General features: G+C 37.9%; 1 protein-coding gene across 3 annotated transcripts in view; it reads right to left on the bottom strand.

Moving 5' to 3' along the window:
• Positions 1 to 26,602, bottom strand: part of CDKL5 (cyclin dependent kinase like 5) — a 174,528-nt gene that overhangs the window by 62,051 nt on the left and 85,875 nt on the right. For all 3 annotated transcript variants that reach the window (XR_009006726.1, XM_057538775.1, XM_057538776.1), the window contains one exon: positions 9,658 to 9,703. Coding sequence is in view for 2 of the 3 variants with exons in the window: in XM_057538775.1 (XP_057394758.1) it covers positions 9,658 to 9,703 (46 nt within the window). In the remaining variant the exon portion in view is untranslated. The remainder of the gene's footprint in view (positions 1 to 9,657; positions 9,704 to 26,602) is intronic.

The following is a 26,602-nucleotide window of genomic DNA, read 5'->3' as shown; positions in this document are numbered from 1 at the left end:
TGTTTTAAAGTTTGGCCTGAAGCTTTGTCTTAAAAGAGCATTTTATTCCCCAGGCTGCATGTGAGTCACCTCTGTAAGCAGAGGTCATATGCCAGGCATGCACAATGCAGGTCACAGTCAAGATGCAGGGAACTCTAAGGGTGTCTGATCTTCTCTTTGAATAGCGGCTGCTCCATGTTCCTGCTGTCCTCCTGTGGCACGTCCGTCTGTCCATCCCAGGTAGTGTAGCTGTACTGGGATGGAGAACTTATGCTGAACCAATACACCCTTTCGTATCATCAACTCCACTCATGATAACCCCCACAGACACAGAGGAAGGACAGAAGTCACATTAACTCTAATGGATCAATTGGCAGGGGAGCAGGGAAGGCAATATTTCATGTTAAAGGAGTTTTTATAATAGCTTTAGATTTAGCCAGGAAATTCTAACAGTCATGTTTACATATGTATATACAAGGAAGGATACAGGTTCATAATCCCTTATCTGCATTCCAAAAACCAAAAAAAAAAAAAAATCAGTCTAAAAATTGAATACTTTTTCTAACTTTAAGGCAAATCTCTTTAGAGGCAAATCCTGAACTAATACGAGACCACTGACAGTCTTTGTTTATCCTACTTAGTATGAATATTCATATGTTGTGCTTTAGAAATAATACCTGATTACAGGATGCTAAAGTGACATGCCATATTTCCATTCTAAAATCTAAAAGTTATGAATTCTAGAATACATTTGGCCCCAAGGTTTTGGGTAATGGTCAGAATCCTAGCTTGAAAGTCTAAGCTGTGTAACCCTCAAGTTCAGGCATATCTGGGAAGGTAGAAAATAGTTTGGGGACAGGGACGAGAAAGATGAAGATGCCTTCAAGGAAGATATGTTTCCTAAGCAAGATACACAAGAGAAAAGAACCTAAATGGGGCCAAAGGGGGAGGGGAGATCCTAAATGCAATACCAGGAGTACTTCTCAGATTATGGTCGTACCTCACAGTGCAGGATCTTAGTTCCCAGACCAGGGATTGAACCCGGCCGGGCAGTGAAAGCGCCAAGTCCTAACTACTGGACTGCCAGGGAATTCCCCTAACCCCCATTCAAACTGAGTTTAAAGAAAAGAGACTATAACAAAACCATGGGCTTGGCAGTAGCCCCAGAATATCTGTAACAAACAGAAAACAAAGTCAACACTCCTTTGCGAAACGGTTACACCAGGGAAATATTCTCCCTACTTCAAGAAAGCTGTTGGAGAATGCTGGAGCACAGATTAGGAAAGGAGAGAGATACTGCCTATCAGAAGGCAGGAAGCAGCAGTAGCAAAGGCTGACAGTAGCATAGCCCACATCAGGGGGGTCAACTGGGAACTGGGTACTCACAGGGCCCATGTCAGAGCATGAAACAGGGGGGCCACCTGGCAGTAGGGGCAACGTGCGTGACATGACTAGGGGACTTCCTGAAGTGGCTGAGAGGCTTGTGGGGGGGATAAATGTCCAGCTGTTCTGCAAATTGGGGCTGCACCAGAGAAGTAGTATTTTGTAACTGTCAGAACTGCTAAAGCCTAGGGAAGCTAAAAGTCTTCAGTCTTATGAAGAAGGTTAACCTGCTTCTCTGCTGTCCCATCTGAGTTACTCCCAAGGTTAGGGTAATCAAACTAAAATCCACCTGTCTCTAAGATCTGCCACACAGATCTCAATACGAAGCAAATAAAATTACTTCTAATAAGGAAGTAATTCAGCAAGAGACAACTATACTACTCATGACCTGATCCTTGTCTGCATTTCCATCCCCATCTCATGCCCTTCTCTCCCTCCCTCACGTTAGTCTTTCGGTTCCCAAAATAGCCCCAAACTTTATTTTTCAAACTTGGGGCCTTTGAGCTTGTTCCCTCTGCCGAGAACTCTCATTATACTACCAGACTCTTTACAGGGCTGGCTCCTTCAGGCTGCAGTTTAAGTGTCACTTGATCACTAAACCAAAGCAAGCCTCCATCTCCATGCTAATCCGAGAGCTCTAGGAGGACAGGTCTAAGTTCTGCTTGCTGTTCAACAACACACACCCAACCACCTAGGACCGGACCCGGCACAGAGGGGATCAATAAATACTTCCTACACGAATGCCTTCACTGGTGCCATGAGGAAATCCTTGCCCATATGTGGCTAGCTCTTATTCCCTTAAAACATGGGAAGCAGCAATGTGATAGCAAACAATAGGCACTTTGCCCTCTCAGTTTTGAGGACACTGCTTTCAATCTTCTCTCTCCAGAACTTTGAAAGGCAGCTTTTCAGACAGTTAAGACAAACTGAATTTATTTTCCCCTATTCACCTCTGCCCCGGTAAGTCTTCTACAATATGTGATTATAAAAAATGGAGGCTCCAGAAAACCGACTGCACCAAGAGTCAAGAACACATATATATTCGGTCATTAGAACATCCCTAAGCTATGCTGGAGCTGGTTACAAATAAATGGTGCAACAAAGTCAAAGGTAAATAAAGTTGGAATACCTCTTCTAATCAAAAGCTTGGCGAATTCTTGGCACTGAAAAAAGGGAGCTTTGTATCATTAGCAACTTGTGGCAGTTTCACCTTGCTAACAGATAAAGCCGAATGGCCAAAGCAGAATGGCTATCGTAGAAGGAACGTTGGAGTAGGATCTGGGAGACCTAGATTTTGGACCCTTTTAACCAGATAAGACTGTAACATGTGACTTTGGGCAAGCCATTTAACTTTTCATTCATAAAATAACTAAATGGGCACTCCTCTGCACCCACACATGTACCCTAAAAAGTCCCATGGCGTTTTCCAAATCTAATAATCCATGATTTCTCTTCATTAAAATTTCATTGATTATGAGCCTAAACCTCACTGAATTTTGGTACTTTGTTATATATATTTATATCATTCGAATCTATACTGACTTTGCTAAACAATGGCTAGAGAGAAAAGGGAAACAAATCTTCAAAAAGAAGCTCACAAAATCACTTAGCATGCAGAGCCAAAACCACCTCATTTGAGCAGTCATCTTGTTTAGGAAATGAAGTCTCCTCTAATTTATGTCAGTCAAAGTTATTAAAAGTTGAGGTAAGCACTTCGGCACTAAGATTGTAATGAATGGGAACAGGTAGAAAGTGGAGTTATTAATTCCCTAAGTGCAAGCAAAATGCACACTCTTCATTATTTGGAAGTCCTATCATTTTGTTCCTCTGAGTACTTTTAAGGTTCCTGGCCTACCCCCTGTACTTTATAATGAAAATTGTGGCACTAAATGATCAGATGATTGGGAAAAGGAATGAACATTCCACTTACAAATGCTTCTCTCCTCAGAGGTTCAGAAAGTAGCAAAGCTGCTGAGTGAGCCAGTTTTTTAAAGGTGGAAGCATAGCCCACTAAAGAGGGCACAAACACCCCTGCCTTTCAGTTGAAATAATCTCATGGCTTTTTATTTAGGCTAGGCTCCTCCAGTTCACAAATGAAGAAACCAAGTCTACAAAGAATAACTTTCTCAGGGTAAGTGAAGGGAATGTCACACCGAGTAGAACACAGGGACGGAGGCGCCTTGGTGTAAGGCAGTGAGCGACCTTTGGAGAGTGAGTCGGAACACCCAAGTCGGAACACCCAAGTCTAGACTCTGCTTCTGCTTAACTATGTGGCAAAGCAGCATGGTGTGGGCGGAAGAAAAACTCAATGAAGATCCTGGGGTCTGTGTCTTAGTCTCAGTTAATCACATACTAGCTGTGGTTCCTCAGCTGTAAACTAGAGTTAGGGTTCTACTAGATGATGCTGAAGGTCCCACCATGTGATTCCTGCTTATGTGCATGCTGATGGACCTGGTCATCAATTACCATGGAGGGTGTTTAGCTTAGTACAGGCAGCAATTATGACAAAGTTATATAAATTCTATTGAGTGATGACTAAATGGCATGGTAGAAGAAGGACATTAAGTTAAAAAAAACAAAAACTAACCTATTTCTAAGCTTGCCAGTAAGGCTGCAAGTTAACACACCTAAAAAGCAAGAAGGGAGATTCAAAGTAAAAGAAAACAATTTTTAAGAATAAAGATCACAGGAGCAAAAGAAATGCAAAGATAAGTAAGTGACAAAAAGAGAAAAATCTAAAGATGAGCAGAAACTCTTCTGTAAAACTATCTTTAAAGAACTGTGGGCTTAGAAAAGAAATCCAGAAATAACTATAACCTACTTTATGAAATCACAAACCTGACATTTTTGTATAGCCAAAGAGGCCCCCCGTAATGGACCTTTAAACAGGTACAAAGTGGGGAAAAGTCAAGCCATCCTTGCACAAAACCATAAGGGTGCCATTTTTGAGTCTGGTTGCCCTGACTGAAGAAGGAACATCAACAGGAGGCAAGTAACATGGCCAGGGGGTTTTGAATGGTGGTGCTGCTGTCATATATACCAAAAATGATGAGAAAACTTAAATCTTCAGAGAGGAAGGCCAGGTAAAGCACAATGGAAATGTATTAAACCATGAAAGGTGCAAAATGTTCACCAAATCTTAGAAGAATCCCTGAAGTTTGAAAGAGATCCATTTTGGTCATTAAAAAGAAGTGTGGTGAAATCATGACTAGCCAGAATGCTCAAGCTTATTAGTTAATTGATTTCTCTATTTAACCAAGGTTTGGAAAGTTTGTCTCAAAGCCTCTCTTACAGAGAAATCCGGTTCTTGAATTTAAAGATTATAAACCCTTGTTTTCTACAAATATACAAAATAAGAGACTGGAGTTCCCCTGATCCCAAGATCAGGATAGAGCTTTCTAGTGTCTGGGTAAAAATAAGGATGAAATAAACTGGAGCAAAGAACAGATGATCAATTAAACATTTTCTCATGATTAAGAACAAAGATGTCCATTCCAAGGGAAAATATTTATCTACAGAAACATAAGCAGCAGCAGAATATGAAATGCAAGCAATTTTATTTGATATAAAAGCAAAGACACAACCTAAATTCCATGTTAACCATGGATTACCACACAGCTCCCTGAGAGTCAGCCTCCTTGCCATGTACGGAGGCCCAGTGACAAGTGGGGAGGATCCCTCCTCACCCCATCACCCATACATTCAGGAAGGACTGAAAAGTTCAAATAAACAGAAGGTGTTGTCACATCAGAAGATCCAAATGTTTGTCAAATATAAATTTTAGACCACAGGACTTCTTCAATTAAAGGTTAAACAATGTTTTTTTTCTTGCTGGTCCAAAGCTATCTAATCTATATCAGTGCTCTTGGATTATTTAAAAAATTGAGGACCGTAGACACTGGCACATGTGTGTACATGAAAATGATGATCCAATAGTGATAGAAGATTACCATCTGAACATCAAATCTCATTGTGCAAGATTGGAATTATAGGAAAGGTAGGAGGATTCGGCTAAATTTATTATTATACATAGTCTGAAAAGTACCTTTTAACTAAATAATCTCTAGTATCTTTTTGGTCTGTGGTCATTTTTCTCTTCTCAGAAAAATCCAAATATGTACTGAGCAGAATTAATTCTATGGAGGGGACTTTCCTGGTGGCGCACTGGTTAAGAATCCGCCTGCCAATGCAGGGAGCACGGGTTCGATCCCCGGTCTGGGAAGATCCCACATGCTGCGGAGCAACTAAGCCCCGTACCCCACCACTACTGAGCCTGCGCTCTAGAGCTCACGAGCCACAACTACTGAAGCCCATGTACCTAGAGCCCGTGCTCCACAACAAGAGAAGCCACTGCAATGAGAAGCCCACGCACCGCAACGAAGATTAGCCCCCCCTCGCTGCAACTAGAGAAAGCCTGTGCGCAGCAACAAAGACCCAACACAGCCATAAATAAATAAATTAATTAATTAAAAAAAAATTCTACGGAGACTTCTGGTCGGTTAGGTATTTATTAGTTAATGTTTCTATGTGGGAATTTACATTAATAGACAAATTTATAATACTATCATTCAGGATATCATTAAGAATTCATTATCTATCTGAGACTCCACATTTGTGATGATGTATAAAGAAGCAAAAGTCATCAAAACAAGAAAATATTAACAAATGAAGTGATCTCAAATAAAACTGTCATCACTCAAACATTCCTTCCTTTTAACAGGTGTTGATTCCCACCAGTGTGTCAAAGTCTTTCAGGGAAAATCACAGGCACACACTGATAAATGATCTGATGGTGTTATATCAGCTAACAACTAGAGAATAAAAAATGAACAAGGATGAAGACAAAAAAACAGGAACATACAAAAACCAAGAGAAGAGTGACAAAGCCTTTTGTATATTTTTAATGACCTTTTTATTGTGGAAGTCATTCACTGACCTAGCCTACAATTTTACTGTAAAAATTGCCCCACCCTGCCAAAAGATAACAATTGATTCTTTTTTCTAAGAAACAGTACATAGTGCTATTATAATCTAAATTGTGTTAACTATAAGATAAACTTATTTTTATAATTTTAGTTTCATTTTTTCAACTTAAACTCCCGATCTAACTTTTTATTTACTATGAAATTTTGGTTTCCATTTTAAATAGTAATCTATTGTCCTGGGATAATAAGGACTTCTTGAACTAAATAGTGGTCTACCTTAAAATGTTGTTTTAAAACTGTTTCATGCAAATTTGTGCATACATATGAATTTAACAAGAAAACAGGACATTATCGTAATCTTTTAAAGCTAACAGGAGGTAATATATACTCATAAAATATTCCTTGATATAATCAGCATAAGAATACTTGATTAGCTTGAACGTGGGTCAGACCAATTTCAGATCCTATTTCAGTTTAACAATGCTTTCACAGGATTATTTCATTACCTTCACGAAGATTTTTAAACATTGGATTTGGAAAAGTCACTACCAAAATATCAAAAGAATATATTCAGAGTACCTAATAAAAGAAATTCATGAGAGCTATATGACAATAAGGGCAATATTATCATGAAACTGTATTTTTTATTATAATTAGCCTGACTAAAATTTAAGATGATAAACTGATACAGAATTAAGTGGTTTACATAGGGGTTGAATGGACATCCTCACCTATACTAGACTATCTATGTACACTTCACACTCCAAAAGGGTGTTTACCACACATTTTCCCTTACTTTCCATTAAGCATGATACTACTCTGGCGGGAGGAAAAGGGTAAAGACAGAAAAGATTGTGTGAGATCTCCCAGGGAGAACTGGAAACAATAGGAAAGTGTGTCTAGAATAGGCTTGGAACTAAAAAGTTATGAATAATTGGATATGTTTTTAGATTCTATTGCTGAAATATTTAGGAAGTGTCCCTCTGGAAGTATGAATAGGCGCGCTTACAAAGCTGTCCATCTGCAAAGCGGGTGGGTGATGCGGCTGCATGCCTGTGAGGTATGGCAACTGATAATGGCCCAGCAGAAATGAGGGCAGAGTGGATTCATGTTTTGTCAGCTCAGTGAAATAAAAACTGATCAAATGTTTCCTATAATGTTTAGACTATCCATACACCCCTGGGATGCCAGAGCTAGAAACAATCTCTCTCACCTCAAAATTATACAAAGTCATTCAGGCACTGACTGCTTTCTACTCCGTTTTACTGCTTTTTATTTACAGGTCTTAATTCTGTTAATAGGTCAGAAGTTTCTTGAAAGTATCCGAACCTGATTTACCTTCACTGTTCTTATAGCACCTGGCTCAGTGCTCAATGAATTTTTCTTTTCTTTTTTTTTTTTTTGGCCGCGCCACATGGCATGTGGGATCTTAGTTCCCCTGATCAGGGATCGAACCCGAGCCCCCTGCAGTGGAAGTGTGGAGTCTTAACTGCTGGACAGCCAGGGAAGTCCCCAGTGCTCAATGAATTTTAACAGATACACTACTGATTGCCAATCTGAAGGTACTGTAATTCAGGGACTAATATATTGTTTAATTGAAGCTAAGAACTGGTATTCATAGGATAGAGGTTGTGAAGAATTGGGTATTTAGTTTTCTTAAAAACAGCAATGACATACATGGCCTAGATTGCACTGCTTTTCAAAAATTTGATGACAATTATTATTTTTGGTGGTAGCTGATGGTTGACAATGTGCCTTACAAGATGAATGCACAGCCAGAAGTCTTTATATACAGGCAAAGGTTATGCTTTGATCTACTGTTGCAACCACTCTTTTTAGTAGATCACCATTTGTCTCCTGGCCACCTGCGGTTAGCCCAAAGCCACTGCTCAAAGAGCTTATTTCCAATGGTCTCCTAGGGGGTTGGCCTGGGGCTATTGCTTCCCACTAGACTACGGGTACATGATTGGAAGCAGGGCTTTTTTGGTTTTTGTTTTTAAAGAACAAGCTAAAGTATTTTTTTGTTGCCTTCTCCTTAAGGCTGCCAAGCCAATGCTAAAATTCCTGGCTGACGTGCTTGTGCTCCACATAACCAGCACATCAGAGCTGGGTTACATCAAATACTACTGCATCTACCCCAGGATTTGTTAGCAAGGCCCTTTTGTTATTTAATGTTTGCTAAGTCTCTAAGGTAGGGGTGATGAAACTTCACAAATACAGAGGCTGGTGTCTTACAGCACAGTCACTGTGTGCTGATGAAGGTAGGCTATGAATGCCTATTGTCACACTTCCAATTAGATATGAAGGTTGATGCTATGGTGGGGCCTCTTACTCCTGCAGCACTTGTTTTCAAATGGCAGGTTGTGACTCATTAGTGGTGACATCAACGTATTTCATGCCAAAATAGGCACTTATATGAATTTATATGAGCAAGAAAGAACAGAAAATGGAGAATCTCATATTAGTAAAATAAATAATTCTGTGAAACTTTTGCTTCAGTTATATATATGACATTATGTATGAGGATACTGTGTAGGAGGTAAAAAATACTTCTGCTGTCGGATCTCTGTCAAAAAAAAAAAATTGAAAAAATGCTGCCTAGAGCTTCTTAAAGGCCATGTGTGTCCTTGTGGTCAGTTTTTCTACTTGGCTGTATTTGGATGGCCAAGAGTCTGGATTTAAAACCTAATGGCCTAATGAAATGCTTTATTTATTTTTTCTTTTGTACATTACTTTTTTTTTGGTGCATTATATTTGTTGTTGTTGTTGTTAATCCTTTATTTTAAACTTTCTTGCCCAGGATAGGGTAATTTTAATACTCCATTTGAAATGGTCTGGATGTGTGACCAAAGCCTCCAAGTATGGTATTTCTTCTTGAAAAGCTTTTATTTTCCCAATGAGTTATTCTAAATATAAAACCATTCCCTCTGTACTGTTTACATACCACTTACCTTTATATTTCTAGCTAACTAGGAAGCAGAGATCGCAGTAACCAATATTGAAGCCTTTAACATAACACTTGCTACTTGTGTGAACCCAGGAAGTATTTACTTCAAGTAAGTTTTATCATTTTAAACTGTTAGTATTTAGAAACAGTGTAAATAGCATGTGTTCTATCCAGCATTTGAAGCAAGATTTCCAGTGTTGACTGTCCCTTAAAACACAAGATGAATTTTCTGATATCATGAGATTTGAAAAGATTCACACGGGAGGAACTAAATGTTTCAAAGCAAAGTATGATGATAATTAAGATATATTTGCTGAGATTGAGACTGTAAAATCTGAGGAACAGAGTCTAATCAGCTAGATTTCATCTCTTCCATATTCTATTCACAAAAGCTAAATATAAAAAGAAAAAGTATATATATACCTTCACTGTCCTTGAATTTCTTGATTGCCACAATTTCATGCGTTTCCTGCAAAGGAAAAGAGGCAGAAGAAAAGTCATTCTCCAGTGTTTTTCAAACTGGGAATCCCAACTGTCTGGGGGTACATTCTGAAACAGAGTAGCAAGAACCCAGAGAATAAAAAATAAATCCTCCTCTTCCCCAGTCCCTCATTTCTCAGTTCCAAAATTCTCTTTCTTACTACCCTGCAGGCATTGTCAGGGAAGGAAAAGGAGAAGGTGGAGGGGCTGGGGGACGAAGAGCAGATTTGGCAATAGAATATGGATGAACCAGCAGTGTCAATGTCTTGAGACTACGCAAAAGGGCCAGGATGGCTGACAATAGACTGGCATCTATACTGCCATCTGAAACCCAGGGGCACATTTAATTGGGTTTCTAAGACCAGAGGAAAGGCTTCTAATACTTGGTAGTTGCTGGTAGCAGAATACCTCTTCCAAGTCTCCTCCCTTCACTTACCTCTTCCTAACAAACCTATCTAGTTGTTCACCAGCTCTTCCCCATTGATAGCCATTTCATATTCAAAGTGGGATAAACATTTGCCACCAAATACCAATCACCAACTTTCCCCTGCCTTTATTTAGCTCTCCTGAACTAGCAGAAGTAGTTGGTGAGAAGAACCCCATTTTAAACTGAAAACATCACAAATCCTTTTTTCTGGTCTTTTTTGGCTGGAAGACAAGAAAATAAGGGCTGGGAAGGAAATGAAAATGCTAAAGATTAAGTATAACTAGGCTAAATAATTCATGTAAGATATTCTAGTCTATAAAAGGAATAAAAAAGCTTTTGGTAAAATAATATATAGATTCTTCAAAGCCAACATGTCATATAAAAAGGTCTTCTGAATGATTCAGGCCTGTTCTTTTTTACTCTAAGTGGGCATACTTTCAGATCTGTAAGAGCAAATCTTTTATAAAACTTTGTCCCTGCATCAAAACAAAGACTTGAAAAACAGACACAATACGAGGCAATAACCAACAGGGTACAAAATCATTAACTTATTAAAAATATATGCTTTTCTCCTAGATTCCTTACAAAAGCAAAGAGAATCAAATAAGTAGGGGGGGGAAAAAGAAATTTTAAAAAAGCTACCATTTCAGTCATTATGCTGAAAGACAAACTCTGAGTCGTAACTATATCTGTAAATCAAACCCTGTTTCTCACCTGCCCGTTGAAAAAAGAAGAAAATACCAGCTTTCATATTGGTGTTACAGGGGGAAAATTATCTGAAAGTGCTATAGGCTATTGAGGAAAAAGATTCTTATTAAGGTTATTATGTTTTTGTTTTTAAGGGAGGAACAGAATTGTAGAGTACAGAGAGCTTTGGGGATACAATTTATTTGTACATCAGCAGACCTTCTGACTTAAACTCAGCCACCCAGGTACTTTCTGATATTGTAACTGTTTCATTATTGAGAAGGAATAACTGCAAAGTCAAAGTGATGTGGAGGAAGATCACCTAGAATATTAGTAGAGGTAGTACCAGGTAACTCTGCTAGGTATGCTACTCTCTCTTAATACACTGACACTGTTTTCTTACCCTGCTCCTTTTCAAATGGCTCTAGCTAGCAACCCACCTGCGGCCTAAGAGAAAGTACAAAGCCCTAGATAAAGAAACTGCTCACAGCACAAAGAAAGGGGCAACAGGATTGCATCCAGGAAGAGAGGAGGACTGCCCACATTTCAACTGAGTGTCGTTTCAGGTACCATTTCATCCTATATTGCACATTTTTTAAATGGCATCCTAAGTGTTAAAACTTTGCCTGATTTTATAAAAGGTCTTGCTTAGGTCAAAACTGTCCACTGATATGACTACATATTTAAATTTATGACTACCATCTTGAAGAAAGAAATTCATCAGATTTTTTTCTCCTGGCATCTCATAAATAGAATTTACAGTATAAAACAGTTGCCCGAAGGGGGGTCAAATAAGATGAAATGTTTATTCTTTTATTTATCCTTTCACCGATACCATGAAGATCCTCTTTCTCCTCAACACTCACACACAGACACACACACACTCAATATGGTTTATACATTTACTTATAGAACGAAGCCAAACAGACGGAAGTTTTCTACATAAAATCCAATGTTTGGTGGAAAACACATGCAATGAGGGCAGAAGATGCTGGAAAAAATTTAACATTTTACTTTTATTCAAACTACTTATAAAAATAATACAAACTCATATAAAAGAACATAAAGGGGTATAAGAGTATAAAAGGAACATAAAAAGAAATAAACTATATAACCCTTCCTAATAACATTTTGATATATTTTCTTCCAGTAAATTTTTCTCAAATTGGAAGAATTTGAGAACACATATATTGTGCTGTATGTTGCTTTTATTTCACTTGATATTGTATAAGGAACATTTGACCTGTCATTAAATAATTTTTAAAACCACCATTTTTAATGGATGGTTATTTAACCAGTCTATCAATGAACATACTTCAACATCTGCATCTTCATTTCCATAAAGTAAATTCTGTAACTGATATAACTGGGTTAAAGGGTATGAACGGTAAAGGCTCCTAATACTGCCAAACTGATATCCAAAAATATATCATTTTACAGTTCCCTTCAGCAGCATGAGAACCCACGCTACAACCATAGCCAACCCTAAATACAATCATTAAAAAAATCTTTAGACACCAATGAGATCAAAGGTTTGCTTCTATGAACTGGTAAGTGAAATAAGGTGTACTAACCTTAATGATTTTCTTACTGATTCATGAATGTGAACTTGTTGACAAATTTTGTTACAAATATTTTCCCCAGATTGTTGTGGACATGGAATTATTTAGGGTGTTGTTGTTATTGTTGCTGAACATAGTTTATTACTATATAGTCAAATTTATTGATACATGCCTTTGTTATTAGGTGCACAACTTTTGTGCTCAAACTCCTTACTTAGCTTGTATATGATTAATATTCATCCACATCTATCTGTCTCGATATTTCAATGATTTAATCTTGTTCCTTAAGTCTTTATTCCCTTGTAATTTATTTTAATATGCTATATGGTGAGGGAATCTAAATTTAAATCTCTAAAAACTGAACCAATTTTCCCAGTACCTTTTAGCATGGATTTTTAGTTCTGCTGCATCTTAGCATCCTTATATATATACTCTAGATTTTCTTTCAGAGCTTTTTAATCTAGTCTATACTATTGACCTGTTGATTCTTATGCCAGAACCAGTTTAAATTACTGTGACCTTAAGCTGTTTTTAAATTACTCTGGGGTTACTGACCCTGATACTTCTTATATCATTTTGTTAAATAAATTTATTATTGAGAATAGGTTTTGGCTGCTATATTTAATTTGTAATTACATACACATGAGCTATTATATTTAGTCTCTATTTCTTTTTTTTTTTTTTTTTGTTATCCTCTTGCTATATTTGACCTCTTTTTTTTTTTGGCCGCGTTTTGCAGCATGTTGGATCTTATTTCCCTGTCCAGGGATGGAACCTGTGCTCCCTGCAATGGAAGTGTGGAGTCTTAACCACTGCACCGCCAGGGAAGTCACCTATATTTGACCTTTTTGTTAATGTATAATGTCCTTGTCTCTTGTAACCTTTTTAAAAAAAAATTAAAGTCTATTTTGTCTGATAATATATAATATAATCACTTGTTCTCTTTTGGTTACTATTTCTGTGGAATATCTCTTTCCATTCTTCCACTTCAACCTTTTTGTCTCTTTGGATCTAAAGTGAGTCTTTCATAGACAGCATATAGTTGGATCATGTTTATTTTTATTATTTTTAAAATTTTTATTGACGTATAGTCGATTTACAATGTTGTGTCAATTTCTGCTGTACAGCAAAGTGATTCAGTTTTACATATATACGCTTTTTCATATTCTTTTCCATTATGGTTTATCACAGGATATTGAATATAGTTCCCTGTACTATATGGTAGGACCTTGTTGTTTATCCACCCTATATATAATAGTTTGCGTCTGTTAATCCCAAGCTCCCAATCCTTCCTTTCCCTACCCCTCTCCCCCTTGGCAACCACATGCCTGTTCTCTGTATCTCTGAGTCTGGATCATTTAAAAATTTTTTTTATTGAAATATAGTTGATTTACACTGCTGTGTTAGTTTCAGGTGTATAGTCTCTATTTCTTTACATATTTCCTACCGTGGTTTTTCTCATATTTGAGTGTTCAATTTGCATTAAGTTTTTGCTCAGCCACTATTTGTCTTTGGATGGCTTTCTGAGTAAGTATCCTACTTTCCAGGTCTTTACATATATCTGAAAGTCCTCACACGTGAATGGCAACTTGGAAGGCACAGAATTCTCAGGAAGACAACCTTATGTTCTCCACCATCCTCAGGGTCACTGTAAGGTTGTGTGTCCTGCAAAGCCCTGGAAAGTGCCATTCACATCATAGATGTCTCAGGTTTGTATGTCTATTAAAGCAACTTTCCAGTAGTTAGGAGTAAAGTGTCTTGTTGTAACAAAATCCGTACACTAAGATACTTTTCCAAGAAGAAAATGAAGGGAATTCCCTGGCAGTCCAGTGGTTAGGACTCCGCACTTTCACTGCTGAGGGCCCAGGTTCAGCCCCTGGTCAGGGAACTAAGATCCCACAAGCCGCGCAGCTTGGCCAAACAAAAAAGAAAAAGAAAAGAAAATGAAAGATCTTAAAAGAAGAATTGCCATTTTCTAATCCACATAAGGCTCCAAACGGGCTAGCGATGCCCTGATGGTCTTCTGGTATTTGTGTTGTAGAAAAGAACTCCGAGGTCAATTTGGTTTTTGTTTGGATGTAGATAACTTCTTCTTTTCTGCCTAGATGCTGTTAGGACTTTTCCTTTTCCTTGGAATGGAAATTTTAAATTATCAGAATATATCTAGGGGAGTGTGTGTGTGTATTTTGAACTAATAGTACCTGGAAATCAAAGAACTTAGAAAAGTTTTCTTCTAGCAACCTTAAATGTTGTTTCTACTCCTATTTTTCTAATAGTTTCCACTAGAAATCTTGTAACTTTTAGGTTGAACTTTTCATAATTGCTTTATATGTTTTGTTCACTACTGCATCACAAGTGCCTAGAATGGCAGGCGCATAGTAGGTGTTCAATAAATATTTAATGAATGACTATTTCATGAGTGAATTAATCAAAACTGCTACATCAGTTTTGTTCTTTTACTTCTTTCATTTTAGGTTTCTTCATCTTCTTTCCTTATCTCAGCCGACTTCTGCAATTTTTACCTTGTTTCAGCTTGTTATCACTATAGAGGTCATATCCTCCTGGCTTTCCTTCAGGAGACAACTTCATCTGCTTGTTACAAAAAAAAATTTTTTTAGAACTATGTGCTGCTCTTAAATCTTCAGAGCAGTGAAAGACATGGGTAGCCATGTCTTTTCGTAAGCCACACCCCGACTCCCATTTTTAACTCATCCTCACTAAGATAGGAAGAGATCCACCACGCTTGGTGTCTGGCAGCAAAACAGGTAGTTGGGTTTTTTAGCAACCTCAATTTCAAAGGCAGATTGATGCACCGGAGCCCAATTTCAAAACCTGGATCCTTAGCAAACATCTTTCTCGTTGGGTTGGCTGGTCTGAGCCTGGGCCGCCTGGGCAAGGTTCTCTGAAGAAGCTGTTTGCCCAGCCCACAATTCCTAGCACATCCTGCTCCCACTAATCTTCACCACAGCTTGCCATGGGGTCCATCAATCCTAGGATACAACATGCTGCTTCCTATCCGTCTCTACTTCTTGCCTTACTGCATTTGGGGCATTTTGCCTCTGAAATGATCTGGCAATACAGGTGTTGATGTGGGCTATGGGGGATAGAGAACTCCAGCTCCTGAAGGGTCAGATAAAGTTACTACCCTGAGATAGCTGCCTGTTTCCAGCCCCTGTGGGCATCGGTCCAAGTCTTTTCCTATTCCCTTTGGACAGTTTGCCCTATTCTGGTTCAGAACGTAGAATAGATAGCATGTATTGTTCAATTTATCTCCCTGGACTTTGCCAATGATCTTCAATGTTCAGTTTCTTAGCTTACAGAACTTTTATGAGTTTTTGGTTTTCCTTTTAAATAAATTCATGCCACCACCCTGAGATGCTACATGTAATACAGGTGTAGACAAAGGACAAATATATGAAAAATAACTCCAAAGAACTGTGTTTTAAATTCAATTTATTTACAAAAGCACACCATTGCCCCCACAATGTCTGCAAGAGAATGTCACCAGCTGTAGTTAACAAGATAGGTGTAAATTGCTTACTTGTTTAAACAATGAGTTAGTTAAGAGCTCACATTTTAAATAACAAACTAAGGATGTAATAAAATATATAAGTAAACACGAATGATAATTCCATGTCTCACCCTTAATTTTGCCTCAGAATAGGCATTATATTACTTTGGAATGCAGAAAGACAGAGGTTCCTGAATTGTACTACTATCTTCATGAGTGAATAAGCTATCAAGGCATTTAACGTTTCCCAGAATAAATTTCTGCAACTGAAAAATTAGAAAGAGAATGAAAAATAAATTTTGTGAATAGGAACAAACAGAAAAATACCTCTAGGGCTTATATTTCTTTTTTAAATTTATTTTATTTTATTTTATTTCTTTTTTGAATTTTATTTATTTTTTTATACAGCAGGTTCTTACTAGTCATCAGTTTTATACACATCAGTGTATACATGTCAATCTCAATCGCCCAATTCATCACACCACCACCCCCATCCCCCTAACACTTTCCCCCCTTGGTGTCCATACGTTTGTTCTCTACATCTGTGTCTCAATTTCTGCCCTGCAAACCGGTTCATCTGTACCATTTTTCTAGGTTCCACATACATGCATTAACATATGATATTTGTTTTTCTCTTTCTGACTTACTTCACTCTGTATGACAGTCTCTAGATCCATCCAAGTCTCTACAAATGACCCAAGTTCATTCCTTTTTATGGCTGAGTAATATTCCATCGTGTATATATGTACCACATCTTTATCCATTCGTCTGTCGATGGGCATTTAGGTTGCTTCCATGACCCGGTTATTGTAAATAGTGCTGCAATGAACATTGGGGTGCATGTGTCTTTTTGAATTATGGTTTTCTCTGGGTATATGCCCAGTAGTGGGATTGCTGGATCATACGGTAATTCTATTTTTAGTTTTTTAAGGGACCTCCATACTGTTCTCCATAGTGATTGAGCAGCTTTTCATGTGCTTCTTGGCCATTTGTATGTCTTCTTTGGAGAAATGTCTATTTAGGTCTTCTGCCCATTTTTGGATTGGGTTGTTTGTTTTTTTAATATTGAGATGTGTGAGCCGTTTATATATTTTGGAGATTAATCCTTTGTCCGTTGATTCGTTTGCAAATATTTTCTCCCATTCTGAGGGTTGTCTTTTCGTCTTGTTTATGGTTTCCTTTGCTGTGCAAAAGCTTTGAAGTTTCATTAGGCCCCACTTGTTTATTTCTGTTTTTATTTCCATTACTCTAGGAGGTGGAACAAAAAACATCTTGCTGTGATTTATGTCAAAGAGTGTTCTTCCTATGTTTTCCTCTAAGAGTTTTATAGTGTCCGGTCTTACATTTAGGTCTCGAATCCATTTTGAGTTTATTTTTGTGTATGGTGTTAGGGAGTGTACTAATTTCATTCTTTTACGTGTAGCTGTCCAGTTTTCCCAGCACTACTTATTGAAGAGACTGTCTTTTCTCCACTGTATATATCCTTGCCTCCTTTGTCATAGATTAGTTGACCATAGGTGTGTGGGTTTATCTCTGGGCTTTCTATCTTGTTCCATTGATCTATATTTCTGTTTTTGTGCCAGTACCATATTGTCTTGATTACTGTAGCTTTGTAGTATAGTCTGAAGTCTGGGAGTCTGATTCCTCCAGCTCAGCATTTTTTCCCTCAAGACTGCTTTGGCTATTCGGGGTCTTTTGTGTCTCCATACAAATTTTAAGATTTTCTGTTCTAGCTCTGTAAAAAATGCCATTGGTAATTTGATAGGGATTGCATTGAATCTGTAGATTGCTTTGGGCAGTATAGTCATTTTCACAATATTGATTCTTCCAATCCAAGAACATGGTATATCTCTCCATCTGTTGGTACCATCTTTAATTTCTTTCATCAGTGTCTTATAGTTTTCTGCATACAGGTCTTTTGTCTCCCTAGGTAGGTTTATTCCTAGGTATTTTATTCTTTTTGTTGCAGTGGTAAATGGGAGTGCTTCCTTAATTTCTCTTTCAGATTTTTCATCATTAGAATATAGGGATGCAAGAGATTTCTGTGCATTAATTTTGTAACCTGCAACTTTAACAAATTCATTGATTAGCTCTAGTAGTTTTCTGGTGGCATCTTTAGGATTCTCTATGTATAGTATCATGTCATCTGCAGACAGTGACAGTTTTACTTCTTCTTTTCCAATTTGTATTCCTTTTATTTCTTTTCCTTCTCTGATTGCCGTGGCTAGGACTTCCAGAACTATGTTGAATAATAGTGGTGAGAGTGGACATCCTTGTCTCGTTCCTGATCTTAGAGGAAATGCTTTCAGTTTTTCACCATTGAGAATGATGTTGGCTGTGGGTTTGTCATATACGGTCTTTATTATGTTGAGGTAGGTTCCCTCTATGCCCACTTTCTGGAGAGTTTTTATCAGAAATGGGTGTTGAATTTTGTCAAAAGCTTTCTCTGCATCAATTGAGATGATCATATGGTTTTTATTCTTCAATTTGTTAATATGGTGTATCACATTGATTGATTTGCATATATTGAACAAACCTTGCATCCCTGGGATAAATCCCACTTGATCGTGGTGTATGATCCTTTTAATGTGTTGTTGGATTCTGTTTGCTAGTATTTTGTTGAGGATTTTTGCATCTATATTCATCACTGATATTGGTCTGTAATTTTCTTTTTTTTGTAGTATCTTTGTCTGGTTGTGGTATCAGGGTGATGGTGGCCTCATAGAATGAGTTTGAGAGTGTTCCTTCCTCTGCAATTTTCTGGAAGAGTTTGAGAAGGATGGGTGTTAGCTCTTCTCTAAATGTTTGATAGAATCCACCTGTGAAGCCATCTGGTCCTGGACTTTTGTTTGTTGGAAGATTTTTAATCACAGTTTCAATTTCATTACTTGTGATTGGTCTGTTCATATTTTCTTCTTCTTCCTGGTTCAGTCTTGGAAGGTTATATCTTTCTAAGAATTTGTCCATTTCTTCCAGGTTGTCCATTTTATTGGCATAGAGTTGCTTGTAGTAGTCTCTTAGGATGCTTTGTATTTCTGCAGTGTCTGTTGTAACTTCTCCTTTTTCATTTCTAATTTTATTTTTTTTTATTTTTATTTTTTTTTAATTTAGTTATTTAATTATTATTATTATTATTTTTAAAAAATTTTTGGCTGCGTTGGGTCTTCGTTGCTGCGTGGGCTTTCTCTAGTTGCAGCGAGGCGGGGCTACTCTTCGTTGCTGTGCTCCTCGTTGTGGTGGCTTCTCTTGTTGCAGAGCACGGGCTCTAGGTGCGTGGGCTTCAGTAGTTGTGGCTTGCAGGCTCTAGAATGCAGGCTCAGTAGTTGTGGCACACGGGCTTAGTTGCTCCGTGGCATGTGGGATCTTCCCGGACCAGGGCTTGAACCCACGTCCCCTGCATTGGCAGACGGATTCTTAACCAATGCGCCACCAGGGAAGCCCTCTAATTTTATTGATTTGAGTCCTCTCCCTCTTTTTCTTGATGAGTCTGGCTAATGGTTTATCTATTTTGTTTACCTTCTCAAAGAACCAGCTTTTAGTTTTATTGATCTTTGCTTTTGTTTTCTTTGTTTCTGTTTCATTTATTTCTGCTCTGATCTTTATGATATCTTTTCTTCTGCTAACTTTGGGTTTTGTTTGTTCTTCTTTCTCTAGTTCCTTTAGGTGTAAGGTTAGATTGTTTATTTGAGATTTTTCTTGTTTCTTGAGGTAGGCTTGTATAGCTATAAACTTCCCTCTTAGAACTGCTTTTGCTGCATCCCATAGGTTTTGGATCATCGTGTTTTCATTGTCATTTGTCTCTAGTTATTTTTTGATTTCCTCTTTGATTTCTTCAGTGATCTCTTGGTTATTTAGTAACGTATTATTTAGCCTCCATGTGTTTGTGTTTTTAACGTTTTTTTCCCTGTAATTCATTTCTAATCTCATAGCATTGTGGTCAGAAAAGATGCTTGATATGATTTCAATTTTCTTAAATTTACTGAGGCTTGATTTGTGACCCAAGATGTGATCTATCCTGGAGAATGTTCCGTGCGCACTTGAGAAGAAACTGTACTCTGCTGTTTTTGGATAGAATGTCCTATAAATATCAATTAAATCTATCTGGTCTATTTTGTCATTTAAAGCTTGTGTTTCTTTATTAATTTTCTGTTTGGATGATCTGTCCATTGGTGTAAGTGAGGTGTTAAAGTCTCCCACTATTACTGTGTTACTGTCCTTTTCCTCTTTTATAGCTGTTAGCAGTTGCCTTATGTATTGAGGTGCTCCTGTGTTGGGTGCGTATATATTTATAATTGTTGTATCTTCTTCTTGGATTGATCCCTTGATCATTATGTAGTGTCCTTCCTTGTCTCTTGTAACATTCTTTATTTTAAAGTCTATTTTATCTGATATGAGTATTGCTACTCCAGCTTTCTTTTGATTTCCATTTGCATGGAATATCTTTTCCCATCCCCTCACTTTCAGTCTGTATGTGTCCCTAGGTCTGAAGTGGGTCTCTTGTAGACAGCATATATATGGGTCTTGTTTTTGTATCCATTCAGCGAGCCTGTGTCTTTTGGTTGGAGCATTTGATCCATTCACGTTTAAGGTAGTTATCAATATGTATGTTCCTATGACCATTTTCTTAATGTTTTGGGTTTGTTTTTGTAGGTCCTTTTCTTCTCTTGTGTTTCCCACTTAGAGAAGTTCCTTTAGCATCTGTTGTAGAGCTGGTTTGGTGGCGCTGAACTCTCTTAGCTTTTGCTTGTCTGTAAAGCTTTTGATTTCTCCATCCAATCTGAATGAGATCCTTGCCAGGTAGAGTAATCTTGGCTGTAGGTTCTTCCCTTTCATCACTTTAAATATATCATGCCACTCCCTTCTGGCTTGTAGAGTTTCTGCTGAGAAATCAGCTGTTAACCTTATGGGAGTTCCCTTGTATGTTATTTGTCGTTTTTCCCTTGTTGCTTTTAATAATTTTTCTTTGTCTTTAATTTTTGTCAAAAAACTACTATGTGTCTTATATGTCTTCCAGTATTCTCAAGATCCTCCACCTCATAAAAACCATGCCTCAATCAGTGAACAACCATACTGAACACAGAGACTTGTAACCAAAACTCATTCCTGCTACTGACTGTCTAAAGTTCCTCAGTCATTGCTTTTTTCCCAGAATCAATTGTCCCTTCTTCAGATGTTGGCAAAGCAACCGACTGGTATTAACAATCATAAGATTTACTAAGTTATTTTAAATGCAGTTACATAACTTGATTTAATTATGCTTTGGAACAGTGAATTCCCTAAACCAATCATACACTGTTGTAAGGAAGTAGCAGGAGTCATTGTTTTAAATGTTTTGCTCTGTAATTTAAAATATCCAACATGCATTATGAAACAGAACAGAAAAAAATACTGATTTTATTTTACTCTGCTATTCATGGATTAAAACATTCCAAAGGTTATGCTCTACAATTCATTTTCTAATTATTCTCTGAGGAAGCCCTTCCTTGGGAGAAATTCTTTATTTTTTCATCTAGATAGCAGGAATACAACTTGACAACTAAAGTATTTTAAAGTATTTCAATCTGCATTTGGTTTGCAAATACCACACTGTCTAAGTGTTTTCAAACACTGACGTGCTCCTTCAGCAGAAGCAAACTCCTACAAACATAAATATTATCACCTTATAGACAGATATGGTAACTGAAAAAGTATGCTTTATTTTAGGTTATTATTTTTAAGTACTTTTGTGCCGGGGTCTGTGCTGCCCATGTATTATTTCATTTAATTTTCAAACCAATACTCTGAAGAGAATCTTATCATCATGTTCATTTTACAGATGAGAATGTACTGAATTTTAAAGAAGTTCCATAATTTGCCCCAAGATCATACAACTAAGAAGTAATAGGGCTAAATTTTTAAACCCAGGAAGAGTGATCCTGGAGGCCAGTTCTCAACCATGGCAATGCTATTCACTGTTGCAAGCCATATATGTATGTTCTATTGTTGAAAAGGATATATTCTGAAACACACACGCACACGCACGCGCACACACACACACACACACACACACTCTCACTCCTGGGGAGGGGGAGGCATGATTATTTCTCTTCTGTGTTTTCTCAAAAGTACATGTTAGCACCAACAAAACATTTCAAATAGTTTTCTAACGTCTGTTATATTTATACAACTAAAAGAATGTGCAAATATTTCATTGTTTCCATCTTTATCTATATTCCAACTTGTATTTCACAGAATCTTCTCAACTTAGACAAATTGTTTAAGTTATTTTTACATTATGAGCAAAATTATAAAATGGGAGTAAATTCAAGCACAGGATACATTCCATGGCAGGTAGATACAATGGAGCTAATAGAAATACAAAACATTATCCAGGATACGCAATGATAAAAACCAGACTGTTTCCTAAGGAATCCTTTAAAGATCTTTCCTTGACTTGTATTATTTATTACTTGTAAATTACCATAGTCTGCCAATACTAAAAGTTAGATTAACTACTAAATTTAAGTACTGCAGACTTAATCAGGAAAGATTAATACCCAGGGGAGCATTTCAGTCAGTCAGCTAAGAACTATCTATTGGGCCCCTGCCTTATGTGAGGTTTTTTATGTGACATCCTAGGTTTAACAAGAGTGAGTAAATAAAGCATCTCATACATACAGAAGCTTACATCCTGGTGTGTAATAATGCATGATAGTAAGTAAAAATTTATGACAAAAGTTAAAAAGTACCATGAATGTTAGATGATATGCTGCAGAAGTTTAAAACAGATTGATCATGTGAATATAAAGAAAAAACTGCATACCCCTTTGAGATTTAAGTTTATAATATGTTGGTTTATTTGCTTCTGATCTCTCTCTTTCTGAAATGTAAAATGTCATAAATATATCTTCGTTCATTCCCATTCCTTCTCTCCCCAGAGGTAACTTTCACTCTGAAGTTGGTATGTAGTGTTCCCATGCACATTTTTATTACTACCGATGAATTTACCCATAAGCAAATTTACTACTATTTTGTACGTTAAAGATCATATAACTGGCATGTTATTGTACACACCTTTTTGCAACAATTTTTTTTTTTAAGTACAACATGGTATATCTGAGATTTAAACATAAATCTAGTCAACTGGGGATAATTGTGGCCCCCAGGGGACATCTGGCAATGTCTGGAGACACTTTTGGTTGTCACTATGGGGTGGGGGGTACTTACATCTAGTGGGTAAAGGCTACGGATACTGCTGAACACCCTACAGTGCACAGGACAGTCCCCACCACAAAGAATTACCTGGCCCCAAATGTCAAAAGTGCTGATGTTGAGAAACCCTGCTCTAGATTATTCATTGTAACGGTTTTGTAGTAGTCCACTATAAATACTCCCCCTTAAAAGAGAGACTGACCATTTGTTGAGATCAGGTAAAGCTTTGGAAAAGACTAATACACTGTGAAAAGAAATTTTAGTTGAAAACGGGATGATTAAAAGATTAATTCTTCAAAAATTATTAAAGCTATTAATCATGGCATTAAAATGTCTACATTCATCTCATTTTCATAAAATGATTACTTTTATAATAACTTTTGTAATATGGCTCCATTAGAGCATTATATAGTGAAATACCAAAAGATAAATTAAAACATATTCTTTTTTGTTGTTAAAAACTCTCACATTTTAAAAAGCATTATAAGGAAAACTCCCAATGAATTTACTTCATGCTCAGACTCTAAAAAGAGGATAGTCTTATGAAAATAGTAATACATCATCAAGAACATGAGAGAGCATGCAGCCAAGAAAGGAAGATGTGGGAAGTGGGATCTTAACAAAGAAAGAGTCTTCTATAAAACAACTGCCTTCAAGCCAAGTCAGTAATAAAATTCCTACATAACAAAATCTATTTTCTCCTTTGTTTCCAATAAAACATCAAATCCCTTCTACTAAAGAGAAAAACAAACACTGTATGCTAACGCACATATATGGAATCTTAAAAAACAGTACTGATGAACCTGGTGGCAGGGCAGGAATAAAGACTCAGACGTAGAGAACGGACTTGAGGACACAGGGTGGGAAGGGGAAGCTGGGACGAAGTGAGAGAGTAGCACTGACATATATACGCTACCAAATGTAAAATGGATGGCTAGTGGGAAGCTGCTGCATAGCACAGGGAGATCAGGTCGGTGCTTTGTGACCACCTAGAGGGGTGGGATAGGGAGGGTGGGAGGGAGGCTCAAGAGGGAGGGGATATGGGGATATATGTATACATATAGCTGATTCACTTTGTTGTACAGCAGAAACTAACACAACATTGTAAAGCAATTATACTCTAATAAAGATATATTAAAAAAAAATCCCTTCTACCCACTCTGGTCTGGATCTGCCCTCCATGAATCTTTATTGAGATGTAAAATGAGAATAAGTAAAAGTAAAATATTTAGACATCATGCCTAACCATCCCCTCATCCTCCCCCTCTGAACCTGGTCCTGTCTCCTGTCCCATATCTCAGTGAACCCTAGCCAGAAATTTAGGCTCACTCTTCCCATCTCTGCAATCCCAAATCCATCCAGGTTATCACCAAGTGCTGTTGATTTTTGCTTCCTAAATCTTTTTCAAATTGGTCCACTGTTCTTCTCTACCTGGACACTCCCAGCTCAGTTGGAGCCCTTGGCATTCCCACCTGGGGTACTGCCTAACCTCCTAACCCTTTTAATGTCTGCCACTCAGCAACCAGGCTCTTCATTTGCAAAGGAAAATCTGATTTGACTGCCCCACCATTCCCCTTAGAATTCTCCCAAAACTCCCCTGCCCTAAGGACCACATCAAAGCCCCTTCGCCTGGCCAGCAAGGGATGCTCTCCAACCTCCTCTCCCTAGGTCTCCCTTGCTTGCTGAGCCCTCACCATCCTCACCACGATGTCTCCTGCTATTGAGCCTGTTCCCTTTCCTCCAAAAAGCTTGGCCCTCCCTGTGCCATTCAACCCTGCACTATCCCTTAGGCCTTAGCTCAATCCTCACTTCCTCAAGGAAGTCTTCCCATAGCCCCGTGGCTAGGTCTGAAGCCCCAAATGCTCTCTGAGCAGACACCTCTCCTTCATAACTTGTATTAAAGTGACACCTTCACATATTTATCTGATTCTACCACTGGACTGCAAGTATGTAGGTGAGAAACAAATGTATGACTGGTCTAAAGTATGCTGAGCGAGAGAGAAAGATCTAGTGCAAATGTCTCATGCACTGCATCACCTATTCAAACCTCACATCTTGCCGGCCCGTGTCATGTGTCTGTTTGGACGTCATTTACTAATTCTGCCACAGCTTAACAGAGAAATACCTTTTCCTACCATAATTTTAAAAAGAATAAAAGACATTCCTTGGTATACAAGGAACTAAAACAAACAAACACAGAATACAAATATACACATTTATTTTTTTTAAGGACAGTGTATCCCTGGGAGACTTATTAAGATAGATCTGTTTCCTTCTTTCTTCAGAAAGTTTCAAAAAATGAAGATAATGAAAGAACATAAGAGTCTTCAAAACTTCATCTGGCCCTCTCCAGAAGTCCTTCAGGAGGCAGGAATCTGAATAAGCTCTTAAAGTTCAGAAGAATTATACTGTCTTGATTAAGAATCTCTTTTGCTATTTGGCTACTCTGGCCTCCTGCAGATCTTAAAAAGGCACTGCAAAACCAATATCGCTTTCTTTTTGTTAAAAATTCTTCCATTGCATTGGTATAAAATGTTTGCAGTTACTAGGTTGCCAGTATTTATCAAGTTATATGAGAAGGCTTACTAAGTTAAAAAATTATTATTTATTGATTCATTTCTCCACCTGAAACAAGGATTGCTCTCCTTCACCATCACCTCTATTCCATTCTGTGACAAAACTAAAAGATTTCCTCTAGTCTGGCAAAACATAATATGAAAACAGAGATGTCACATAATTACTAATATCTAACATGTGTGTGGTATGAGATACTCCCAGTGAAGGAAATTGTCACAGACCCGGAACTAGCTAATACATCGCGCTCAGTGCTGTATAGTAACATGGTCCCCAAATCCTCAGTGCACACGTGCTACAAATGCTTCCAGTCATTTTTTTTTTTTTTTTACCAATTTTTTTTTTTTAATTTTATTTATTTATTTATTTATTTTATTTTCGGCTGTGCTGGGTCTTTGTTTCTGTGTGAGGGCTTTCTCTAGTTGTGGCGAGCGGGGGCCACTCTTCATCGCAGTGCGCGGGCCTCTCACTGTCGCAGCCTCTCTTGTTGCGGAGCACAAGCTCCAGACGCGCAGGCTCAGTAGTTGTGGCTCACGGGCCCACTTGCTCCGCGGCATGTGGGATCTTCCCAGACCAGGGATCGAACCCATGTCCCCTGCATTGGCAGGCAGATTCTCAACCACTGTGCCACCAGGGAAGCCCCAGTCATTTTGTATTAGCGGAGTTCCAGGAAATGTAGGAAGAGGAGTAAAGCTTGGGCCGATACGGAACAGAAAGAAGGGAAGAGCCTCTAGAGGTGAGATATAAGAACATGAGTTAAGTGGGAAGAGAAAATCAAAGGGAGAGGCTCTCTTGAAAATGTAAGCCACATTCTTAAGGAAGCCACTAGAATTTCCACAGTAAAGTCCTGAACTGTTTTTACTTGAACATTACAAGTGAGTGTACCCAGTAAGGCTGTGAGACTTGGAGCCACCTAGATGGCTGACATCTGAGTGC

This window comes from Balaenoptera acutorostrata, chromosome X (genome assembly GCF_949987535.1).
Source record: "Balaenoptera acutorostrata chromosome X, mBalAcu1.1, whole genome shotgun sequence".
Classification (NCBI taxonomy): domain Eukaryota; kingdom Metazoa; phylum Chordata; class Mammalia; order Artiodactyla; family Balaenopteridae; genus Balaenoptera; species Balaenoptera acutorostrata.
Note: the sequence above shows the minus strand (reverse complement) of the source record. Positions and strands in the feature narration are given on the sequence as shown.